The sequence below is a fragment of the Siniperca chuatsi genome, linkage group LG9 (genome assembly GCF_020085105.1).
Source record: "Siniperca chuatsi isolate FFG_IHB_CAS linkage group LG9, ASM2008510v1, whole genome shotgun sequence".
NCBI lineage: Eukaryota > Metazoa > Chordata > Actinopteri > Centrarchiformes > Sinipercidae > Siniperca > Siniperca chuatsi.
The window spans coordinates 20,637,675-20,662,448 of record NC_058050.1 but is presented as its reverse complement, the minus strand read 5'-3'; the positions used below and the strand labels follow the sequence as shown (position 1 = coordinate 20,662,448).

The following is a 24,774-nucleotide window of genomic DNA, read 5'->3' as shown; positions in this document are numbered from 1 at the left end:
ATTTGTGTAGGTGTAAATAGAATTAAAAAAAAAAAACAACATACAAACTATGTCAGAATATTATATCAGAGACATCACTATGTGATGTGGGCTCTAGCCTGGTGGGGCCTTTACAGAAATTAAATGAAAGGAGCCTGAGTGTCCCAAAACATAGCAAAACTATGTCTGTAATGACATGTCTGGTCAATTCCAGAGACACACACAGGTGTGTATGTGTTTTGTTTTTTGATGACACCCCCAAAACGTAAATTACACATATTTGAGAAGCTGGATATCAAGGTTTCTAATACTATAACTTATACATTAGACAGTACTTTTTTACAAAGGCCAAAAGGAAAAAATATTATGTTCAAATTTGTATCCATTTTCTCTTCTCTCCAATACACACCCAGATGCCATTTATGGTTTAAGCTGAATCCTATCAGTCTAAACAGACTAAATAATTGTCCTTCCACTACAATAAACACAAATAGCAACAAGATCTACCTATTCACTATTTCAGGTTATCAATTGATCAACCCATAAATCCACCAATAAACTGACCTTAAACATAAAACCTGCAGTTCCAGTTAATCTAAGCAGAGTAATATTTGCTTGAAAGAAATGGTCGATGACAAAAGCAATATTACTACATTAATTTGCAATACCTTGACTTCACAAGAATTGAAGCAATCTTTGTGATAAAGTAAAATTAAAAAATACTAATTAATGGAAATATAAAAGCCACAATGTTTGATTGGTGTATGAAGTCTACTTACTCTACAGAATTAGTTTATGTTTAAACTAACAGTAGTTGAAGCAACCTCATGAAGTGCTGACATAAACTGACTGAAAAATAGTGAATTTTATAATTGTTGGATTTTTACAATTTTCATTGCAAAGTATATAGCAAGTATAAATTGTTTATTTTCACAGCCAAATATACAGCATTTGCATTTCATAGAGCTGTTCAGTATCACAGTGATCACAGTGTCAAGTAGAGGAGTGAGAAAAGATGTAACTACCCAGCGCTCCTCCCTCCAGTAGCATTACACCATTTTTAATACTCCTCAAAATATTTTATCTGCCAAGGTTGAATTAGAATTCACCTCTCATTTTCAGCAGTGGGGAAGAGGGGCACCCACTCTCACACCTGGGAGCTATTCATTACTTTTACAGTTGGCACCTGTGTAACTTCACTGGACAGCCCTGGGGTTATGTGTTTTACTAAAGGGTCCATCAGCAACTCTCCATTTAGTATTTTCACTCTGAGACCAAATTTGAACTGATGAATTACCAGTCGAAAGGCTAAATCTAATGGCTTCAGCTTCAACATATGGCCAGCTCCTGTCCCTGAAGTTGATAGTATTTACTAAACAAGCAAAACTTGCAGTTTAAAAAGTCGGTAATTACCAACAAGACTGATTCCTATTGTATTATTTGTTGTTGAATGGTATTGTGGACAGCAGCAATCACATTGTAACCCATGGACATGCTAAAAAATAATATCCGTTTTACCATTTCAGGTACTCAAATCCAGTATATATACAAACGATATACATTTCAGACTACGGATTACATTGTAACCAGAGCCAGACCAATATGTTTGCCGGCTGATATTATTGGTCAATATTAGGTTATCACAGATATATCTGTATAGGCATAGATGCCAACTAATAAGTAACAAGAAATTGCATACAGATATGCCAAAGATATGTTTGAGTGCTCAGTAGATGTCTTGGTTACAGTTCTTTTCTAACCAAATTTAAGGGATCAGGAGTGGTTAGGCTCTAATTGTAACCCTGATCAGTTATCAGTTACGTCTGTATGCATTTCAATTTCAACACTGTCTGTCCCCATTTTAGCATATCACCCACACTCAGTACATTAGATTTGTTCAATTGTGCTGTGATGGTTCCATTAGCTCCCATGTCTGTCTAAATGAAGTGGATTGCAGGGCTGGGTCTATATCCTTCAAATGTAACCAGTTAAAAAAACATTTTTAAAAAGGCCACTTACAACAATATATCATGTTTATGAAAATTTTGTTGGAGTTTGGATTTTGAAGATAATTTGAGCTCTCTTGAAATTAAAGCTAATACATCACCATCTTAAATGGCAACCTGACACTCAATATTGTCATATGTATAGATTTAAGTAATAACTCACCTTTTTCTTGTCGGGGCATCTAGGTTATTCCTACCCATCACTCTTTTACAGAACACAAAATGATGCCCACTTCTCCTTAGCACTACACTCACCTGTCAGAATGGAACCATTAAAGCATATCCTGAGAATCCCTTCCTTTCCTTAGTGCTGCTCTCACCTGCTGTTGACTGACAGTGCAGTGTGCCTTCCTTCCCACCAGCAACATTCTCAAATTCCTCACCCACTACGCCACTATGGCTCCCATTCTGTTTGACAAATCAGCTTGAATTAGAGTCCCACTTGCTATCATCACATATGTTTGATTACATGCCTCTTGCTACTCCAACAACCAAACACGGATAAATTGCTGATCCGTCTTCCAACATTAGCGCCTCTGCTCGCTTTTGTTCATCCTCTCCTGTGCAGCTCGATGAAATAGCAATGACATGTGCATTGTGTGGGCCACAGGGAGTTCAGAGCAGCTGGTGACAGCTTCCCTCCGACAAATGAGTGTGTGTTTGTTTACAGTCGAGGCTCCCCCACCTGATGGCTCGGTCTGTGAGGTCTGAGGCAACTGCATTAGAGGGCCTCATGGCAAATCAGGTACATCATTAACAGCTTAAGCTAGGACTCTGAGATGTGACGCAAGTGCAGGACAGACCACAGCTTATATTGATTAACCTAGTCACCAGTGGAATATCTGCCGACACTATGATGATGGAAGTAAAAGTTTGAGAGATTCAAGAATGCAAGGGTATGCGTTTTGTTTGGAGCAAATTGTTTTCAAAGATGTGCCCCTCCTCTTGTGGATGGGGTCTTCATACCTTACTGTGGCTTTAGCAGCACAAGCTGCATTATTGCATACTAACATGAATGAATAGTCTTTTCTAATGTTCTAATCAATTCAAATTGTATATAATCATCCTGAAAACATGCTGCTGGGCGATATGGGCTGATTAAAGTCGCAGGCGTGTGGAACTTATGTGATTGTGTGTTTTGTTGATTGATGGTGTTTTTACGTATTTTGAAGGCAAAAAGTACTTTTCCTCTCTGACTGTTTCCCTTTTAGGTTTTAACCCTGTAAACACAACTCAGGCTTCCTTTTCTGTCCTTTTACAGCTCACTTTTCTTTTGAAAATGTCCTCAACGTGTCTTTCAAGTGTCAAATTATTGTGGTATGCTGGCCAAAATTATATTTGTCAGCAGCTGAAAGTTCAAAGGTGACTTTTCATCTCATTTTGTGATATGAACTGCTTACCTGTACACTTGTGCCAGTTCAAATGGATTTGCTGATTGTATTTTATTGCCTCATTTCCCCAGGTATTATAAGCTGGTTGTTTGACATTTGTTAACTGTGCTTCTTTGTTGCTTCCCTTCCTGTCCCCCACAGCTCCCTGCGGAGGTCACTTCACAGGTTCAGAGGGAACTGTGCTGTCCCCAAACTACCCACATAATTACACCAGAGGCCAGAGCTGTGTCTATGACATCTTTGTCCCTGGGGACTTTGGTAAGCATTTCAGTCATTATTTTCCCAGACTTGCAGAAAATTGTTACTTATAGTTTGTTCAACTGCAGCTTATAGCCCATATGTGGTGTCAGTTTCCAGAAATATTTTTACTTCAAACATGAAGGGAGCGGAGGAGGCTAAGAGAGATAATTGTTTGTGTTTTTTTTTTTTTTAGTTTTCTGTTAATGATGAGGATAGAGGATAGTCTGTGAAGAAATGGAGGCTTATTCTCAAAGCTGGTCATAGGTGACATAGTACTAATAAACAAAATGTTCAGACTTACATAATTAATTTCCCTGTAGCGCTTAAGTTGTGTTTCATGCATTCAGTGTTTTGTAAGTTTGGATTGGTATGGGTGATGGTTACAGCCATTGACACTCAGGTTAAATGCTTGTGTGCTGCTGGAATAAAGGTGGGATATGCGATTCTAATTCAATACACGTCTTTTTGTCAAACTCAGCGAATAGCTCCTCACAATCCGCTAGCTGTCTACTTTGCCAAGATATGCTGTTGTTATGATGTTAGCTATAGTAGCAGGAGAGTTTTGAGTATCGCTGTCTGGAGCTCATGTGCTGACTCTGGGAAACCGTCTCGTCCTCTCTGGCAGTTAGTTTTGCAGCTGCAACTGTAGGGACAGTTTGCTAACCCACAACCTAGCTAATGTTAGTTACAGTGGTGTGAAAAAGTGTTTGCCCCCTTCCTGATTTCTTATTTTTTTGCATGTTTGTCACACTTAAATGTTTCAGATCATCAAACAAATTTAAATATTAGTTAAAGATAACACAAGTAAACACAAAATGCTATTTTTAAATGAAGGTTGTTATTATTAAGGGAAAACAAAATCCAAACCTACATGGCCCTGTGTGAAAAAGTGATTGCCCCCTAAACCTAATAACTGGTTGGGCCACCCTTAGCAGCAACAACTGCAATCAAGCGTTTGCGATAACTTGCAATGAGTCTTTTATAGCGCTGTGGAGGAATTTTGGCCCACTCATCTTTGCAGAATTGTTGTAATTCAGCCACATGACTAATATTTAAATTTGTTTGATGATCTGAAACATTTAAGTGTGACAAACATGCAAAAAAATAAGAAATCAGGAAGGGGGCAAACACTTTTTCACACCACTGTATATTTCTTGCTGTGTCGTTGTTCGCTCTATATCATGGTATTTGTCATGGTATTGGATTTCTCCAGAATCGCATACCCCACCTTTAATATTCAATCCCTTTATACTTGCTTCATATCTGACAACTGAATTGGCAGAGAATCAAGCCAATGAATACACTATGAATAGACAAAGGTCAGTGAAGGCCAGTATAATTCCTCACAGTGGTGTGTGTCTAATGAAATCACATTTAATCAATACATACATATTAGAATTTCATACCAACATACTGTTGCACCACTTGTGACTGTTTCCCACTCTTATGTATGAGTTGAAACAACCTGAATAATGGCGTTTGGGCTCTAGCAAAAGGCGTGAAAGCACAGTAGGATCAGGGAAAACAAAAATTGATTGTGTTGACATGAAAAATGCTCTGTACCATATGTAATGGAGAGGAAGGTCAAGCAATGGAGGGCTGTGGGCAATAGATGTGCTCCATCTATTGCCCACATAAACTGAGCATGAATGCTCAGTTTATCAGCGCTTGGATAAACTGAGCATCCATGCTCAGTTTATTCAAGCGCCTCTGTATATACATAATTTAGCAACAATCTCCAGAAGACCTTGATGCGCTTCTGCTCAATATTCCATGTTAGTCATTAAGAGCTGCTGGAATCGTAGGCAGAGGTTTTTATTCTGTAAAACCCTGTGTTTATGAAACACAGATTAATCCCCTGTGTGATGATCCAGCCCGACAGTTTACATCCTCTGTTGCCATCTCCCACTGTTCGTGGAGTCCAGGAACCCACAGGTCTCTTTTTTTGTTTTTATAAAAATTGCATACAAATGCAGCCTTTGCTTAAACTGCCTGCAAAAGCTTAATGGAGTGTGGAAGTCGCCAAGCAACGTTCCCACCTGGGCCTGCAAATTTATTCCAGGGAGTGAAGACACAGAGGCTATTGAAGAGTCCCACTTATGATGAACAAGACTGCTGTGGCGTGGCTTGAGGGAAATATATTCTGAGTAGTAGTCTAACAAAGCAACTGGGATTCACAGCTTGGGCAGAGCAAGTTGAAAATGGACTACAACTCTAGCTATGATGTAACAAGAAATCCTAAATTATCTAAAACATGTGCCCCTCATTTCACTAGTAATATATGAATCTTTGATATAGAGGCTAAAGCCAGAACAGATAATGCCCTTGCACCAACATCTTATCGCTTGAAGTGAAAAACAAGCTCTCTGCAGTTTTTTACTTTAATGATGATTGACAAAACTGAGCTTATTTCCATACAGTATATAGGTGCTCTTAGAAAACTAACCATTGATTTGTTGTACAGTATATTGCAATCACAGTACCACCATGACAGTATTTATTGTTTGTTTATTTTAACTTCGCTGAGTTACTTTACTTAATTGTGTTTTAATTGCATTAAAATAAAGCCAATTGATGCATGTAGAGTCTAGCATTTTAGTGTTTTTAACCAGATAAAACAGCACGGAGAGAATTTCTGTTTTCTCTGTAGCGGCTTGGCAGCTGAGTCTAGCCTATAGGCAGTGTGATAGCAGAAATCACATTTCAGTGTCTAGTATACAGGTAATTGAAATGTGTAAGCGCCTAGGGTAGAGTATCAAACATGTGTCCTAGTCTGTCCCTCATGTGACCGATAGCATACCATAAGCCTTTGAGACATCTTGTCAACCTGCAGGAAAAGGTCAGTGGGAAATAACATCTCATGACTCCGGACCACTGACCTGAGGGTTTTACACCTGGGGGATTATTATTAAATTATCTGATTAAGTTAGTACCAGTACAGTGCCAGACATCATGTTTGAGTTGTCATCAGCTGTTGGTTTCCAGAATGAAAGCTATGTTTAAATTGTTGATCATCATAAAATGGATTTCCCTGAAAACAGATGTTTTTTTTTATTGCATATTTACAGTACTAGGTAGCCACAAGTATAATGAGGTAAATTGCAATAGGCAAGATAATTACCTACTGTAAGCGTGAGCAGATCTGTACTTCATCAGTCATATCACAGCTATATTTGATCTGGCTATGCAGCAAACAAGGCAGGGCTGGAAAGTGTTTCACAGATAACGTTATTTCGTATTACAATGTGGAATGTTGCCATGTTCCCAAATCATGGCAGTTATCTCACAGATGATAATAATACTGTATCACAGGTTGTGAAAAAAGAAAAGTCGTCCTTTAATTTCCGAGTAAGTCAGTTAGGGATGTTCTTGTTGCTTGTGCGGCTGGCTGGCAAAGTAGTGACAGTACACTCTGTCTACAAAAGTAAATAAATGTGACAGCAACACTCTCATTTAACTTTTACACCAAGGCGAGGAATTCAGCATTCTACATTTCCTTCTTTTTGTTTTGTCATCTGCAGTAGTTTTCTTAAACGCACAGGTGTACACTGTGTGTTTTTAAGATTCTCTGACAGTGCAAAGGATTGTGAGAGCTTAAAACATTTTGGGAATGTTTATACATGTGTTGAATGTTGGCAGATATTTTGTTCAGTGGTATCATAGTACAGTTTGTATAGATTTACTGTGTTCTATTCAAGCTGTCATGGTTTCTGTCTGACTGAACAAACCCTCTGGATAGGTGCATACCTCCCTGTATGTGTCTGTGTTTTCCTTTGGACCACATTTTGCACCTGATATACTAACATAGTGTATGCACATAATAAACATCCATCCATAACATCACAATGCGCCACAGTGTAATCTAGTTCAATTCTGCCTGAAGCATCACCTCAATCATCAAGTGTCTGTCTTTTTACATTGGACTTGCTGGTCCTACATGCTCTTATCCTGTACATACATGTTCACATAGGCATTTATGCACTGTATTCCAGTTGATGATCATAAAAATTATAAGCTGAGTGCTTAAAGCACACTGTGAGTATAGTCAGTGAAAAGGCTCTACATTAATTTGTGAGCCATCATTTCTTGGTAGCTCAGCGCTCATATGTATGCTCTGTGCATAGCTTATTTTACTTTGCACCATTCAGATGTCATTAAGGTACAATGTGCATCTGTCTTGCCCTTTAATGTTCAATTATTCTGTCAGAAATAATGGTTGTAGTCATATTTCAAACAATAACTGTGCTTCTGTTTTAAAGAGATGAATTATTCATGGCACTCAACCTTTGCCTTGGGCACTGCTTGTAAACATACAGACATACACTGCCCAACAGGAATTCACTCTTGTTTACACCAGGTTCAGTGGCTAGTATATAACTTTTTTTGTCCTATACTTCCAGCAGTGTATGGTGTTTTCTTACGTAAAAACAGGGAGACTGACAGTAGAGATATTTTAACAAGGTGAAATCCTATTGTGTGCACTGGTACACAGGGAAAAAATAAATTAAAAAACATGTGGACACACATTTTTCTTTGACAAAAATGCCAAACCATGCTTCAAGGTGAAGTGAGTTTTTTTTTTTTTTTTTTTTTTTTTTTTTTAAGTTTGTATTGTTTGTATTTTGCTTAGAGTATTTGTTTATTCAGTGCAGCCTCCTTTCTGAAGCTTCAGAGGTGAGCCAGATTCTTCCAATTAGCCTCCATGGTATTTCTTGTATATATATATTTTTTCTTTTGCAAGGTAATATGTGCTTTTTTGTTTTGAACTGGATCATGCATGAAATATCCCCAATGAGATGTAGCAACATTCACTCCAAATATCATTAACTTTGTAGCTAACCTTTGAAATCAACTGTGGATCTACAAATCTCATTAAAATTGAGATGACTGTCAGAAGCCATTTACATGAATGAAGTTGAAAATTGAAGCTAACTCCTAATGCTCTGCAATAGCATCACTGTATATACCTCTAACTCTGGACCTGTTTTTAACAAGGTTATGTAGCGGATCAAATAACTATTATAACACCATAGCTTTAATTGTGACTAACTTTGCAAAAGTTGCACTTAATCCTAAGGTAGTCTCTAATCAGAAGGATGCTGATAATGAGTCATTGGAGAATTTGATTTCATAGACACAACATTCACTCACCTCTGTTTATCTGCCCTAGGCTTTTTATTGCTCCAGTGTATGTGTTTATATAATACTAACAACAACATATGCATATTGGTTGCCACAGAATGTGTCAGGAGGCGAGACAGAAGCACTGACAAATTGCAGTAATAAATCTGGGCTGTAACAAGATGGACAGAGAATGAGTGAGAGAGACTGCAAGAGGCAAAGGAAGTGTCTAACTATGGGAAAGAGGCACATAGATCTTGGTTGAATGTGAAAGTCTCAGAGAGAACATGTTAGATGGAGAGAGTTATAATGAGTGAGATATGGAATGAGAATAGAGGGAGAGAGAAACAGAGTGCTGCTGAGAGGGATCATAAAAACATTGACCTCAGAGGCTGATTGTTGACTCATCCTTGATGTTCGCTAGAGAGTACGATTATGCCTGGGGCCACCTTAGTACATGACATGCTATATCCCACAGAAAACCATTACCTTGTATGTCTGCATCAGCCTACAGTGTATACACTACCCTCAGTGTGATTAACCTAATATGAACTGTGAACTCTGCTCCGGCCCCACCTTGATTTTATAATGTGTTTTTTCTATGGGGCTCCACAGGTTCTATTTCTTATAGGCTTAGCCCGCTAAGAGCTGTTGCTATTGGGTTTATCCCCGCGCCTTTACTTACTTACTTCTTTCCGCCTTTGTGCCCTGCACGTGCCCCCCTCAGGTCCACTCCTGCAGTATATATCTGACCTGAGCTCTGCTCCCATTTTTTCTTCAGCATACAAGCTGTCAACAAGTGAAGAACAGACGATGAAAAAGTCTAGTGGTGTTGGCCTGTGCCAGACGCTTCCATTACCAAAATCTCCATGTGCACCGTTTGTCGTTTCATTTCACGTGATTACCGCGGTAATGCTGCAGTGGCAGTTAAGGGGGGTGAAATGATTTATCCAGGAGTAGCTGCAGTAGCACTAACAACCACCAGGTGGCAAATGTGAGCAGACCAGATGCAGTCTCTCCATGCTGGGCAAACAGGCGACAGAAGAAAAAGAGAAACGCCATGTAACTCTGTGAGAATGAGTCACAACACACAATTTTCTGCCAGCCTGTATAGTATACTTCATAATTTCATAATGGACATTTGTGTTATGATATTTAAACCAACCATCCGTCAACATAGTTGTCGCATAGGATTTTCAGTTATACTAAAATTAGGTTTTTAAATACGGAAAAATGTATGTGGGGTGTCAAATTTACTCTGTCAAAGTCGATCAAATAAAGTATGTTCTGATAAAACCATTTGATTCCTAACAAATGTTGATTTAAAGTATCATTATAATATTTCAGCTTAGGTCATTATCACTGTAAATGTATGAAATTCACACTGTTGAGCCAAAACGGGCCAAAATATATGCTGGTAAAATCATTTGATTCATAGATCTCCAGAAATAAAGTTAGTGTGGATGCATTATTAGCCAGACAGGTGAATTTTACAATATTTTCAGAAGATAGACTGACACTTGGCAACCTATAGTACACTAAGTTTATAAGAATGACAATGTTTCTGTCCTGTCCTACAGTATATGAAAACAGTTATGATCAGTGGGGCGTCCTGGTAGCTCACCTCGTAGAGTGCGTACCATTAAAGCTGAGTTATTACCGCAGCGGCTTGGATTCAATTCCAACCCACGGCCTTTTTCTCCCCCCCACAGAAAATAGTCCCAGACATGTTAAGTGCAACATAAAACTTCTGGTAATCCAAACATCAATCATTGAAATTATTAATTGGTTAATTAGGTATAGGCCTACTGAATTTTTGAACGTGTTCAGTGATTTGTTGATACATTTTTTTGTCATGTGGACCTTACAATATGAACATTATATAATTATTTAATTCTTGTCAGCATTATGAACTGAAATAACATAAAACTTTTGGTAACAAGTGTGACATGAGTGTGACATCTTTAATCAACCCAAACAATCTCTGAAATTAGTGGGAGAAATATGTAATATTAAATGTCATCTCTCCCATTTGCCACACCTTTGGCACTAATTACAGCCTCAAGTCTTGTAGTCTGAGTCTTGAGTATGATGCTACAAGCTTGGCACACCTATTTTTGGGCAGTTTCTCCTATTCTTCTTTGCTGGACCTCTCAAGCTCCATCAGGTTGCATGACTAGCGTCGGTGCACAGCCATTTTCAGATCTCTCCAGAGTTGTTCAGTCGGGTTCAAATCTGGGCTCTGGCTGGGCCACTCAAGGACATTCACAGAGTTGTCCCATAGCCACTCCTTTGTTATCTTGGCTGTGTGCTTAGGGTTGTTGTCCTGTTGGAATATGAACCTTCACCCTAGTCTGGGGTCCAGAGCGCTCTGGAGCAGATTTTCATCAAGGATGTCTCTGTACATTGCTGGATTAATCTTTCCCTCGATCCTGACTAGTCTCCCAGTTCCTGCCGCTGAAAAACATCCCCACAACATGATGCTGCCACCATCATGCTTCACTGTAGGGATGGTATTGGGCAGGTGATGAGTGGTGCCTGGTTTCCTCCAGACATGCTGCTTGCCATTCAGGCCAGAGAGTTAATTCTTTGTTTCATCAGACCAGAGAATTTTGTTTCTCATGGTCTGAGAGTCCTTCAGGTGCCGGGCGGCCAACTCGAGGACGGGTCCTGGTGGTTTCAAACTTCTTCCATTTGAGCCACTGTGCTCATTGGGACCTTCAATACTGCAGAAATTTTTCTGTACACTTCCCCAGATCTGTGCCTCGATACAATCTTGTCTCGGACATCTACAGACAATTCCTTGGACTTCATGGTTTGGTTTTTGCTCTGACATGCACTGTTAACTGTGGGACCTTAAATAGACAGGTGTGTGCCTTTCCAAATCATGTCCAATCAACTGAATTTACCACAGGTTGACTCTAATCAAGTTGTAGAAAGTATGATCAGTGGAAACAGGATGCACCTGAGCTCAATTTTGAGTGTCATGGCAAAGGCTGTGAAGACTTATGTACATGTGATTTTTTTGCGTTTTTTATTTTTAATAAATTTCAAACAAACTTCTTTCACATTGTCATTATTCGGTATTGTTTGTAAAATTTTTAGGAAAATAATGAATTTAATCCATTTTGGAATAAGGCTGTAACATTAAAAAAATGTGGAAAAAGTGAAGCGCAGATGCACTGTAGTATAGTATACATATTTGATTTTATTTTCCTGAAGTATTTGGTGGATTTGTCCAGTTGTATTTTGGGGGTTATGTCTTTGGTGAGTCTTTACCATGTATCTCAAAAGTGGGTGGAGGTCTCCAAGAGTCTTAATTTGGACTTTTTCTCTCAAGTAACTTGTCACTTGCAAGTATCGATAAAAGTTATTTCTAGAAGACCATAGACCATATCTATTTGCTATATTTCCAAAAATATTCTATATTTTCCTCCTTCTTCATTATACATTTGGTAAAATCGTGTGAGACTCTTATCTTTCCATGTCTTGATATCATTGTCAATATGGTTGGGAGTAAAATCTGGGTCCCATGCTATTTCTCTTAAAGAGGTCATTTCTTGTTCATTGACTGGTTATTTTACATATTCTTCTCCAGATTTTAAATGTGTTATATACAGAGTGGATATGTCTTTGTCCAAGTGGCAACCAACTTCCATGGCTTCAGTTTTATCTAAATTAAACGTATAGCCAGACAGAACACCATAGTTTATAATTTCATCTAATAACACAGGTAGTGAGTTATATATGTCTGTAAGGTACACTATAATATCATCCGCGTACAGTGCTAGTTTATATTCATCTTCCTTTTTTCTGAGACCCTTTATCCTTTTTCCTAATGCTTTTGGCCAAAGGTTCTATACATAAAGCAAATATTTGGGGTGATAATGAGTCCCCTTGTCTCGTTACCCTTTTTTAATGTAAAAGTCTTAGAAAGCGTCCCATTCACTCTTACTCTTGCATTTGATTCTTTATACATTACCTTAATCATTTTAAGAAAAGTATGATGAAGTCCACACTTCTCACATACTCTGAATAAGAAGGACCATGACACCTGATCAAAGGCTTTTTCAGTGTCTAACGTCAATGTCAGCATTTGTTGCTTTGTTTTTGCTGTGTCATCGCTGATGTTAAGGGTACGCTGCACATTGTCACTTAAAAGGTGATCTTTAACTAATCCTGTTTGATCTATGTAATTATATTCGGTAGTATATGTGAAAGTCTGTTTACTATAATTGATGTAAATAGCTTTTGATCTACATTTAAGAGGGATATTGGTCTGAGGAGAATGAAGGGTTTTATTCCTGCTATTTTCTTGTACCAAAGATGACTCTATTCAACAGGCCTGCCACTATGCAGAAAAGTTATCAAGGTACTTTTTTACCTGGACTACCTGATCATTATGGCCCCGTCCCAGGAGAGAGCTGCACTCTACACAGTGGCACTCATGCGACACCTGTCAACATTGGGTTTCGCCATAAATTGGCAGAAGAGCTCTCCACTTCCCATGCAGTTGATCATTTACCTGGACTCTGCCGCCATGAGAGCAAAGCTGTCTCCAGCCAGGCTGGAAAACCTAAACTCCCTGTTGTCATGCATCGCGCCCCACAGAGTGGTGACAGCGCTATCTGTGATGCATTTGTTGGGCAAATTTTCCTCCACATGAGAAAAATTCTGATGGTTCACCGCCTGTGCCCCGACCCAACACGGCACAAAAGACGCATGTTGAATATTCCTCCCTCACTGCAGTCATACCTGGCGTACTGGAAAGCCCCCCATGTTCTGTCATTGGGGGTTTCCCTCGGGAGAGCTACGTCACGCATATCAGTGTACACGGAAGCATCTCTTTCTGGCTGGGGTGGAATGTGTCAATCTCAAGTGGTTGGAGGAAGGTGGACGAAGACTCCATCTCTCCACATAAACTGTCGGCGCTGTCCATGGTCCTGAATGCACTTTGCTTCTCTAATGACAAATAGACATGTCATAGTAAGGACAGACAACATGACAGTGGAGGCGTACATCAACTGCCAGGGTGGCGTGCGCTCAGCCCAGCTGCTGGAAATAGCCAGGAGCTTCCTGCTGTGGTCATACAGACACCTGATCTCCATCAGAGCAGTATACATCCCAGAGGTACAGAACCGTGCTGCGGACTTGATGTCTTGCGGGGGTCCCTCTCACAATGAGCGGAAACTGAGTCCAACACTCGTTCAGATGTTGTGGGGCAGGTTAGGGAAGGTGAAGATGGATCTGTTTGCTTCACAAGAGAATGCGCCATGCACACTGTGGTTCTCTGTGAACACACAAGACGACCCTCGACTGGGAGTGAAAGCCTTCTCTCACCAGCTGTGGCCCAGAAATCTCCTTTACGCATTTCCCCCAGTTCCCGATTTCTCGCCTCTTCAGGAGGCGAATCTTGCGGTCATTCTGGTGGTCTGCATTTCGTGTTGACCTACCTTCAGGTGATGGTAGATAACAATTTGGCTCTATCTGCAGCTGCAGCCATTTCATCCTGCCATGAAGGTTATGCAAAGAGATCGTTTTTTGCACATCCCTTTTTAAAAGGTGTCAGATGACAGAAACCGTGTTGTGTGCTCTCTAGCACTACAGTGGGATTTACACCTACTGCTGTGCACTCTGGGGGGTCCCCCTTTTGAGCCGAAAGCCCAAATCTCTCTCAAGATGCTATCCCTAAAAACAGTGCTCTTCCTAGACCTGACATTGGTTAAGAGAGTAAATGACCTATGTGCGCAGTTTCTCTTGCCTTTCTATTAGTGAGGACAGGCGCGCAGCAACTTTACAGCCAAATCCCTCATTCACACCTAAAGTCCTAACGAAATCTTTTCGGTCGAGAATTATTTCCCTTGAGGGGTTCTTCCCCCCGCCTTACAAAAATGAGGCAGAAGAAGCGTCTCACCAACTCTGCCCAGTGTTTTGCGCATAGCAAATATCAGGCTGAACAGCTGTTCATTCATTACAGAGGGCACTCACAAGGCGTGGCTCTGTCAAAACAGCGTCTGTCTCAGTAGCTGTGTGATACCATCGCACAAGCAGCGGGAGTGGAGCATCCACAGGGTGTCTGGGCGTGCTCCATGCCCCTTCATCCATTTCTATCTGCAAGTCCTTCCTGATTTATTCAGTTAGATGATGCGTTGCCAGATCTGGCGCTTTTACGCACGTGCCAAATGATGTGCCTCTAATCCCATCATCACGGATTAGTGGGCTGCATGAGGGACCATTACGGTACAAGGCACGAAAGAAAATCTTCATGACTGCGCATGTGTGTGGGGATAAACCCAATAGCGAGAGCTCTTAGAGGCCTACGCTTTTACAAACTAACGTACATATGTCTGCGGATGTGTAATTAGACAGTGTGCCTCTGACAAATGTGAGTGTGTTGAACACTCACATGAATTACTGCATTGACTGGATTTGACAACCTGTCGTTTTCAAGTTGATGAGATTCTGGGTACCCATTGTGTGAGTGCAATGGCTTGTTCTAGTTGTCAGATACGCCCCTGAAAAGTACTGTATGCTGTTTCAAAAGTAAAAAATTTAAAAATGATGATAAAGACCCAAGCAAAAAGAGTGCAGCTATAACTGGAAGTAAAAGAAGATGATTACATATCCTTGTCTTCTTCTTCCTCTCTCTGCTCTCTTGAAGTGACCAATACTTACAGCTTTCAATCCACAGAGGGGATTTTTTACCCAAGATAGAAGCCTAATGGACTGGATGCAGCTTGTGCCAAGGTGCAGCCACATACTCCCTGCCAAAAAGGCTGATGCAATTTCACTGTGATAATGGGTCATTAAAAATATATGTGTCTGTGCTGTCATACAATCCCTCTGGTTTCTGTAAATGAGGCTTGTGTATGCTGTCACAGCCCAGAATCTCAGAAGGCCTGTGCTGCCACAAAGCAAAGACGACAGGTAGCTCTTCCATAATTCATAGCCAGAAGGTCAAACATATGCTGCTATTTTCCTTACCTTTTGCTGTTGCCTGTGCTGTGAGTGTCTTTAACACCTTATCTGGGCTTTGTGCATATTTTGCCTTAAGGCACATGTAGCTAATGCAGTGGCTGTGGACAAAAATGGGCTTCCAGTTATATTTGTGGTGTCCTGAGCAAGTGCTTTTCACATCATGACCCAATGATAGTTTACCTGAGTAGCTGTGTACCAGTAGGAACTTCTGTTTCCCGCCTATTTAATTTCCTGCCATCATGGACATGTAGGTTGACTGACCAAAAATGTTTTTGTTAAATGTAACTCTCCAATTGCAAACAGATTGTGGTGATAGCAGAGAAAGTGGTTATTAACACATAAGCAGTTTACAAAAAAAGTAAACAAATGGAAACCAGGATATACAACAGACCATCATTGGTCACTTATCACAGACAATAAGTTTAAATCCACCTGTTCTCATTGAATTTTGTATTTGCAGTTAAAAAAATTCAATGACTGTAGACATCACTTTGCAGCCTGTGCATACAACTGATTATCAATTATAAACATACAACCACCTTCCTCTGTATAGCCTTCCTAGAATTAACCAGAAAAGACAATTAAACAAAAATGACTGGCAATAAAAAAAAAAGTCTATGGACACCGCGGAGGGTGCAACAAGCATTATTAAGATACATAAATTAAACAACATTTTTTATAGAATCAACAGTATAATAAAACATCACCAAGGCAGACAACACAGAGATGTTTAAACAATATAAACTCCAGATAAATACTCCACCACCGAGTATTGATGTGCTGGCAAGGCTTTGTTGAAATGTAGCCATCCCCAAATGGGATACAATTGAAATTCTGTAATGCCACTGGAGTATGTAACCACTTAATGTGAACTTAATCGTAAGTCCTGCATTTTAGCATGATAGTGTCACATAACATTTTTTCAGATAAACTGTTCTGTTCTTGTTTAGGTCATGTTTTCTTAGTTTGCTAGTTGTGGCCTCAGCTCGCAACCAGCCTCGGAGGTTGGTCTCTGTCTCACTGTAAGTGTAACACTGAAAAATCATAAGCTGAATTGTTTTGGAACAAAATGTGCAGGACTGACTTATGACACAAAGGAGTCACCTAAACCAAAACCAGAGGAGGAATTATATTTACATCTGAGGCAAATATACTGTCTATTTAGCAGATACGTTTTTAAATCCATAGACTGTGTAATAGACGTTCTCCATTGCTTTTGCTGCAGACTTTTTTTTTTCTAGTAACATTGTAACAGTGATTTATAGTTAGTGAGATTTTATATACCTATTAGCATGGCACTTTGGCCAACATAAGCTTATTTTAATACAATGTGCTACATGAACACATTTTACCACATAGTCTAAAGTCATTGAGTTGTTTGTCTGTTGACTGCATGAGAAAAACATATGAATCTGTCTTGTTGTGAGGCGACAGTGATAATCTCTGAGCCCCCAATACCTTTTATGCTACCAGTAAACATAACCCAAAAGCAATCCAGGAGCAGATTGGTTTGTTCAGATTAAATAGCAACAGAGAAAAAGAGATTACTACTATACTGGTAAGCATTTAAACATAATGAACTTTTTGGACAGAAGTCTTTCTGTTCAACAACTCCTCAATAACACCTCTTTAAAGAGATATAACTAAACAGTGTTTATCTCTTGCAACCATTGAACGTATAAGCATGATAATACAGACGAGAGGATCTCAACCTTGCATTTTGGAATGTTTTTCCTGGCTGGCATACATGAGTTTTATCACAATCCATCAACTACACACAACACACAAGTGATCCAGTGGGCCATGCTCATTCATTCTGTAGAAGAAAGATCAAATAGCAGAGGGAGGAGAGACAGAGACTGAAAGAGCCTTTCTAAGATTATGACATTTTTCTTCCCAGCTGTATTGTAATGATGCTATCTGCAGCACATGCCCTTGTTTTTGACAGGGAAAGGAGTCCATCCCAAAAGTCGAGATGATAAAGAAGCCAGATGAAAACTGAAAATTGCAGCTACATTTTATAATGGAGTAGCAGTAGTATTAAAGGGACAGTTCACTCCAAAATCAAAAATACATATTTTTCATCTTACCTGTAGTGCTATTCATCCATCTAGATTGGTGTGAGTTGCAGAGTATTGGAGATATCAACCGTATCAGCCTCTTCTGCTCTTGTTTTCTCTTTATTGTCCCAACCTTTAACATATTATCTGATATTTCTTAGCATTTAAACAGTGCTGATATTGGTCAGACCCATCCTCAAATCTACATTTCAATATGGCATGATGATATTGATGTGCATATTGATGTACATGTGAAGAATCTTAGATGAAAGCAAGTCAAATTGGAGTCAGACTACTGTCTCCATATAAATCGGGGACACTACGTTTATTTAATCTTTGTTTATACATTGCTGAGTATACATACTCTCTTACAGCAGTGCCCTGTTAACAGTTACAACGAAATGACAGAAATATAAGAAACACTCCTTTGTTATTAGGAAATGAAAGACTAAAAATACTAAGCAACAGTTACAGTGTTGTACAGTTAACAATATACACCTTCAAAAAGAAGGGATTGCAAAACTTTTACCTAAGGATTATGTATAATATTGCACAGGAAAGATGTATATAATCACAATTTTGCATTTCCAGTGGTCTGTCTTTGCTGTGAAACAAAGCAATGTGTCAGAGGTATTTGGCAAATAAAATCACAACTATTGATGCACAGAGCCTCTGTGTAAGCCTAATGTCTAGTTTGTGTGTATAGTGAACATTTAGCATGAATAAGCACGTGTAATTGGTTAGTATATACCCATCATGGTAAAACATGTTATTGTAAACACACTAAATGTAAAGTTCTTTTTTATTTTTAAGCATTCAAGAATTAAAAGATAGGGTTAAAATCGAGGCAAAGAAATTGTAGTAAACTATGAATGGTGGAATCATCTTGCCAGCTAGACACAGGGTGCAGGGTGTTTGTTCTAGTGTAATGGTGTGGAGGTGTTTTCTTGGCACACATTACTCCCCTTAATACCATCTGAGCACCACTCAGACACCAGAACATACTTAGACATTGTTACTGACCAGGTGCATCCATTCATCGCCACACTTTTTCAAATGGATACTTGAAACAAGCCTTGTCACAATGCACTCATCATCCCAAAATGGTTCCAAAAACATGACAGTGATTTTAATTTACTTCCCTTCCCTGCCCCTTCTCCAGATCCCAGCCCGATAGAGCACCTTTGAGATGTGGTGGCACAGTGTGAATGCGCTGGCAAATATCTGCAGGAACTGTGTGTATTGAGTCAGAATGACCAAGAAATTGGGACCATCACTTTGTTGAATCCATGCCTCAAAGAATTTAGGTTGTTTTGAAGCAGAAATCTCTTATGTAACTTTAGCTAGGTGTATCTTCTAAAGTGAATTTTAAAGTTAACTTTGTGACTGTGCTCTTCTTACAATCCCTTTGTTTTAAGACGGTGTAGTCCCTCATTCGTCCAGGAGTGTTCTATCGTAGAAAAGGTTTCAGTCGTAGTCAGCTTAAATTTCCAGTTCCGTCCAATTTTTTCACAATTGAGAATGACTTCCGGATGGGAGCCGAAACGTCTTGATTCTGAAAACAGTGTCCAGATGACTACGACTAAAACCTTTTCTACGATCCCTTTGTTTTCTGTAATGTACGACCACCTATTAGTAGAAACCATCACAGCCTCTTGTCACATTTTCAAAATGACTGCTTTCAAACGTAAGGAAAATTTGATTACCATCGCATGAGCATGAGATCAACCTGTAATTGTACACTTTTTGCATTATTTAAGCCCAGCAGACACGACCATATCTCATATCAGTGGTATGAGATGCAGGAATGCACTAAAATCATGATCTAATATACCCAAAAAGGTATGCGATTAAAGCGACTTAACTGCTTTGGGATAATTCAAGGTGAAGATGCAGGCATGAAAATGTTGTCCATTGTCCAAGTGCATTGTGTTACACTACCATGACTATGCCCAGAGGACAAAAGATTCATCATAGTCCTGCATAAATTAGGAAACAAGTTTACAATGATTTATTGACTTAATATCTGGACGTGATTACAGCAAAGGAGCAGATTGGAGTCATGCATGGCTGGCTTTGGATTAGAGGCAGAGATGAGCAACACTGTACTTGTGATAGTGTGTATACATGTGCTCGTGTTTGAGTTTGTGTGTGTGTGTGTGTGTGTGTGTGTTCACAAAGCAGGGAGTGCAGCCTATTCAACATTGCACGGTATCAGTATGCTAATACCACAGCAGTGAGCTGTCCCTAAGGGTAAAATCATCTCTTATTCAGACCCTGGTTCAGCCATAGGCATTCTCACTACTCAACAGATAAAGAAACAGGTCTGCCTGTGCTGCTCTGTGTGAAGACACCTTTTTGTCTGTTTACATGTGTGCGTGTGCATTTGCATTTTTTTTTTTTTTTTTTTTTTTTTTTTTTTTTGCTTTGTCAGAGGTTTTTGGCTGTCATTTGTCTTTGTTGTTGTGTGTGTTCAATCTTCTTCATGACAGGAAGCTGCTCCATAATTCATAGCCAGAAGGACAAACATATGCTGCCATTTTTTACCTTTATCAATTGCCTCTGTTACAAGTGTTTTTTACACCTTTTGAGGTGGGTTTTGTGTGTATTTTGCCATGAGGCATGTGGATGTAGCTAACACATTGGCGATTAATGGCTGGAAACTGCATTGTTTTCCCCCTGCATTTTAGTATTCAAGTCTGCTCTTCACAACGTGGCCCAGTTATAGTTGACCAGCATGTCTGTGTACCAGTTAGAGCAGCTACTTTCACTAGTTTAAAACTTGATGCTTTATTCTCATGACACATTTAACTCAGATGTGTTGACTGCAACTTCTACATTACTGTTTCTCACAGATTAAACCCACTTGTCAAAAACAGGATGGTAACAGGTGTTAATTGTTAACTTTTATTCTTTTAAATGAACTCTTTTCAAACCACTCCATCATTGGATGGATCATTGAAACTGAGTGAGACAGTTGGGAATTCACTTTCTTGGGAAGGTAAAATATCAGTAGTTTTTAATTTATTTTCATAACCTGCTCCTCTTCCAAATCAGATTTCATCATGGTTGTGATACCTGTCTTGTAGCTGAACACAAACAACTCAGTGCCCCGAGCCTGTGATGCAGGCATGTGCTTTTCCATATGACAGGAATGGCAGTGTAAGGTGCCGCTTACCTTGGTGATGTGATGGAGGTTTGCCTAAATCGTAGTAAGAGCCACTGGCATGCACATCCGCACATTCACAAACACACATGGTATCACAGAAGTAGTGATCCAATCGGCTATGTCTATTCATTTGGTTGGAGAAAGATCAGATTATTTTCAGGGGCGTGTACACATTGACATAATCAGGAATGCTTAATGGGAAATATTCATGCAGGACATTATTTAAATAATTCTCTTTTCATTATCATAAGTGCTCAATAGTTTCCTTCACTGCTTTTTTACTTGAGGATGAGATTTAATTATTACTTTTGTAATAAACAGTAATTCTGACGTGACATGTCAATAAGTGAATGCAGTTTTAATTTAATTAAAAGTCAGACTCTGCGAAGACATTGTCCAGATGCCCTCTCCATGCAGTTCACACAGCGTGACACTATCTCAGCTCGGGTGCCTTTTCTAGTAACCTGCAGAATGGTCTTTTTCTTTTTTCTGCTACAGCATACATCTGTAAGCTCTGTAAATCACTTGTCTTGTGTTCTCCTTTGAGAAAAAAATCAGAAACCAAAAGGGAGAAATTTGTATTTTACATTTTTTGTTTTCATGATGGCACACCCTAGTTTTGCATTAATTGATCGGAATACTGTTAGTTTTCTATCTACATAGACGGAGAACTTGTTGTTGAACGAGCCACCAAACAAACGCTTACCGGGGAAAAGTGCACTGCTAAAGTCAGTTTATAGACTAGACTGCTAATTAGCTGCTCAGCTACAGCATGTAAACAGCATGTAAACGTACCTGCGCTTGGGTCTGGTTAGATGCTGGTGTTTATGAGGGGTCGAACATATGAATATTCATGCACACCAGTACCTCAAACGCCTAACTAGCGCCTGACAAGACGTCTGCGATGTGACCAACCTCTGACATTACACCTGCAATTTCCATAGACTTACAATGGTTACACAGGCGTCATGCACATGTGGCGTAGGCAAAGTGTGTTTCATTTAGGTGTAACGTTAACACGTTAATATGATCGCCTGTGCCACACCTACGCTACACACACCAACACAAACCTGACATAACAAAATTGATAATGCAGCACTAGGTTAACTAGGTTAGGTGGAGTGCAAGTTAGGCAGGCAGGTACTGGTGTGCATGTATTTTGATGTTTTCCACCCCTAATAGGTGTGGTCCTTTCTCTTCAATACCACTAACAGCAGGCTGTCTGCCCATGACATGTAGGCTACAGCACAAGTTTGTTTACTTTTCCTCTCGTTCTTTTGCTGGGGCTCAGCCTGCAGTCTGCTGTCAATCAAACATAGACACCGACACGCCTCTCCAGCAGCTGAGAGGAAAAGGATTATTTCAGATATTTCCCCAAAGAGCTTTTTTCCATTTTTAATAATAAATAACTACAACAATAAATTTGAAATAACACTGACATTATTTATTTATTTGATAATTTTTTTTTGCATTACTTGATAGTGCCAGGTGAAGAAGTAGACAGGAAACAGGGAGAGGTAGAGGTATGATGTGTCGTGTGCTGTAACCATTCGGCTGCCAAGGCGTTCCCTGACATTATATTTGACTGTAAGAAGGGATGACTAAATGTGAATTAGGTTTGACTTTAAGTATCACACTGTATTGAATGAAGGTTAGTCTCCACATGTTCAATGCCATGGAACACCAAAGAGAGATTAACAAAAATCAAAGGAATACCTAATTATTGGTTTTTAAAGAAATGTCACATAAAAGTTTACAGTAGGTGAACAGATAATACTTTGCTTGAGGAAATAGTGACCTATAAAAAGCCAGGAAGCATATTGCACCAAAAGTCACAATTTGTATTGCAGCTGTTAATGCTGTACTGCACATTTGTATTTTTTCTTAACATTGGAGTAAAATGAATTGGTATTTTGAGGACTAAACAAGCACAAACCCCATCTAGGTACATGTGTGTGCATATTAAGTATATGACTTATTTCCAGCTTAATACAGCAAAATGGCAGAGCTATGTGAAATAGGTAAACATCATCTTGACGAAATGGCTTTACTTAAGGGTTTATAAAATCAAAACAATAATTACAACTAACCAGCCTAAATGCTAGTTAAATTGAAACAGCTTGTACAACCATTCTTTCATTTATCATTATTAATCACTCTTAGTTATGTTGTAGATAATTAAAAAATACAAATTTAGCATTGAATTAAAAGGTTCTGGCTAAGTAGCTGCATTACACTGCAGCACTCTATAAAGTGCTGGTTTGACCAACACTAAAAAAATAATCAAAACAAGTTGTCAATCAGAAAACGGAGCACATCCATTAACTTGTTCATGTTGTTTTCCTGCTTCTTCTCAACTTTTGTAGAATTGTTCTAATGTTTCTTTATTCCCAAAACACAAGACACATTGACATGAACTACCGCTATTGAATATGCGGATAGCAATTCTCAAAGATCTCTGTATCTCAGAATGTCTCCTTGACTCACAAAAGTAGCAGAGTCATACATGAAAGTCGTATTACATGGTTGAATTTCTGTTTTGTTGTTTAGGATTTATGTCATCATTTTACTATATGAACCTCATATTTTGTCTAATGAAATAAACCCAATGTGCATCATGCTTCTGGTAAATGTGCCTTAAAACCATTAAAACTACTGCACTGCAATATTGTAAAGGGTGCCTATGGGCTGAATTTTGCATTTGTAACAAAATAAACTCTAATCGATTGTAAATATTTTCTATTTCATCTGGCCCTAGTTGGTATCAGATAGATACTGATGTTGTGATTGATTGAGAGCAGTAGTGGCTGAATAAAGTGTGTGTAGTGAAAGAGTTACAGTGGATCACACTAAGTCAAAATAAAAGAATCGTGATGGGGAAAAAAGTCTCCCCTTGGCATGGAAAACTAACTGGTTCACTACAGTCAGGACAGACTGCTGCTCTACACTGCATTCTCACACACCATCCACCCAGTGTCTCTGAGTGGGCAAGTGTGGCGCCATGACGTGTCAGCAGTGCTTTTAAGTGAGTCAGTTATCAGAATCACACAATTTTACTCCAGCAAAGAGAGATTTAGTCCATAAATTCTGCTAATCATATTTTATTTAAAGTTTGAGTGTTATGACAAATTGGTTGGGTAGAATTTTTTTTTCCATGGTGCCCATCTGGGGAGAGAAACATGCAAATTAGATTGGATACATGACCCTTCAAACAAAAGGGAGTATTCCAGTCAAAACAACATTAACCTCTGTGTTACTGGTTCAAGGTGTCAGCTTTGTCAAAGCAGAAGCCAGACTCTTGAAAGATTGAAAAGATAAAATCATTAAATTCTCAGCAGCTTACCTGATAATTGCCTCCCAGGGACAATATAAACCCCAGTGAATGGGCTGAATGTTGACATATAATTTTTGCCAGAAAATTCACCACCATGTTTTGATGTACCTGTATTTTCCTCTGTTCTTTGTCCTCTCCTTTCTTTGTAGTGCTGTTTGGTCAGTTTGTGGTATTCCAGACTTTGATTAGTGATGTGGTCGAGATCTATGATGGATCCTCCACAGATTCAGCCCTTCTCTCCTCCATATATGGATCACACTCAGGTAAAAACATAACTCTGGAACCCTTAAGCGTAGTGTCATATTTTATGCTACTAGCTTATAGGTATGAGTAGTTTGGTCAAGCACAGCATTTTGCACTGCAGGCAAGACAGCACATCCATCTCTTAACTCAGTTCAAATCAAATAACAAATTTTCCCAGACAAATTAAAAATCTAACATCCTAACAGCTTTATGCTGCCAAGGATAATGATTTTTTTTCCCTTCTTACATTTCT

General features: G+C 39.2%; 1 protein-coding gene across 2 annotated transcripts in view; it reads left to right on the top strand.

The window, feature by feature from the left end:
* LOC122881629 (CUB and sushi domain-containing protein 3-like) overlaps window positions 1-24,774 on the top strand; it is a 229,266-nt gene that overhangs the window by 111,803 nt on the left and 92,689 nt on the right. For both annotated transcript variants that reach the window (XM_044208068.1, XM_044208067.1), the window contains exons 31-32: window positions 3,518-3,634; window positions 24,428-24,541. In XM_044208068.1, the coding sequence (XP_044064003.1) occupies window positions 3,518-3,634; window positions 24,428-24,541 (231 nt within the window). The remainder of the gene's footprint in view (window positions 1-3,517; window positions 3,635-24,427; window positions 24,542-24,774) is intronic.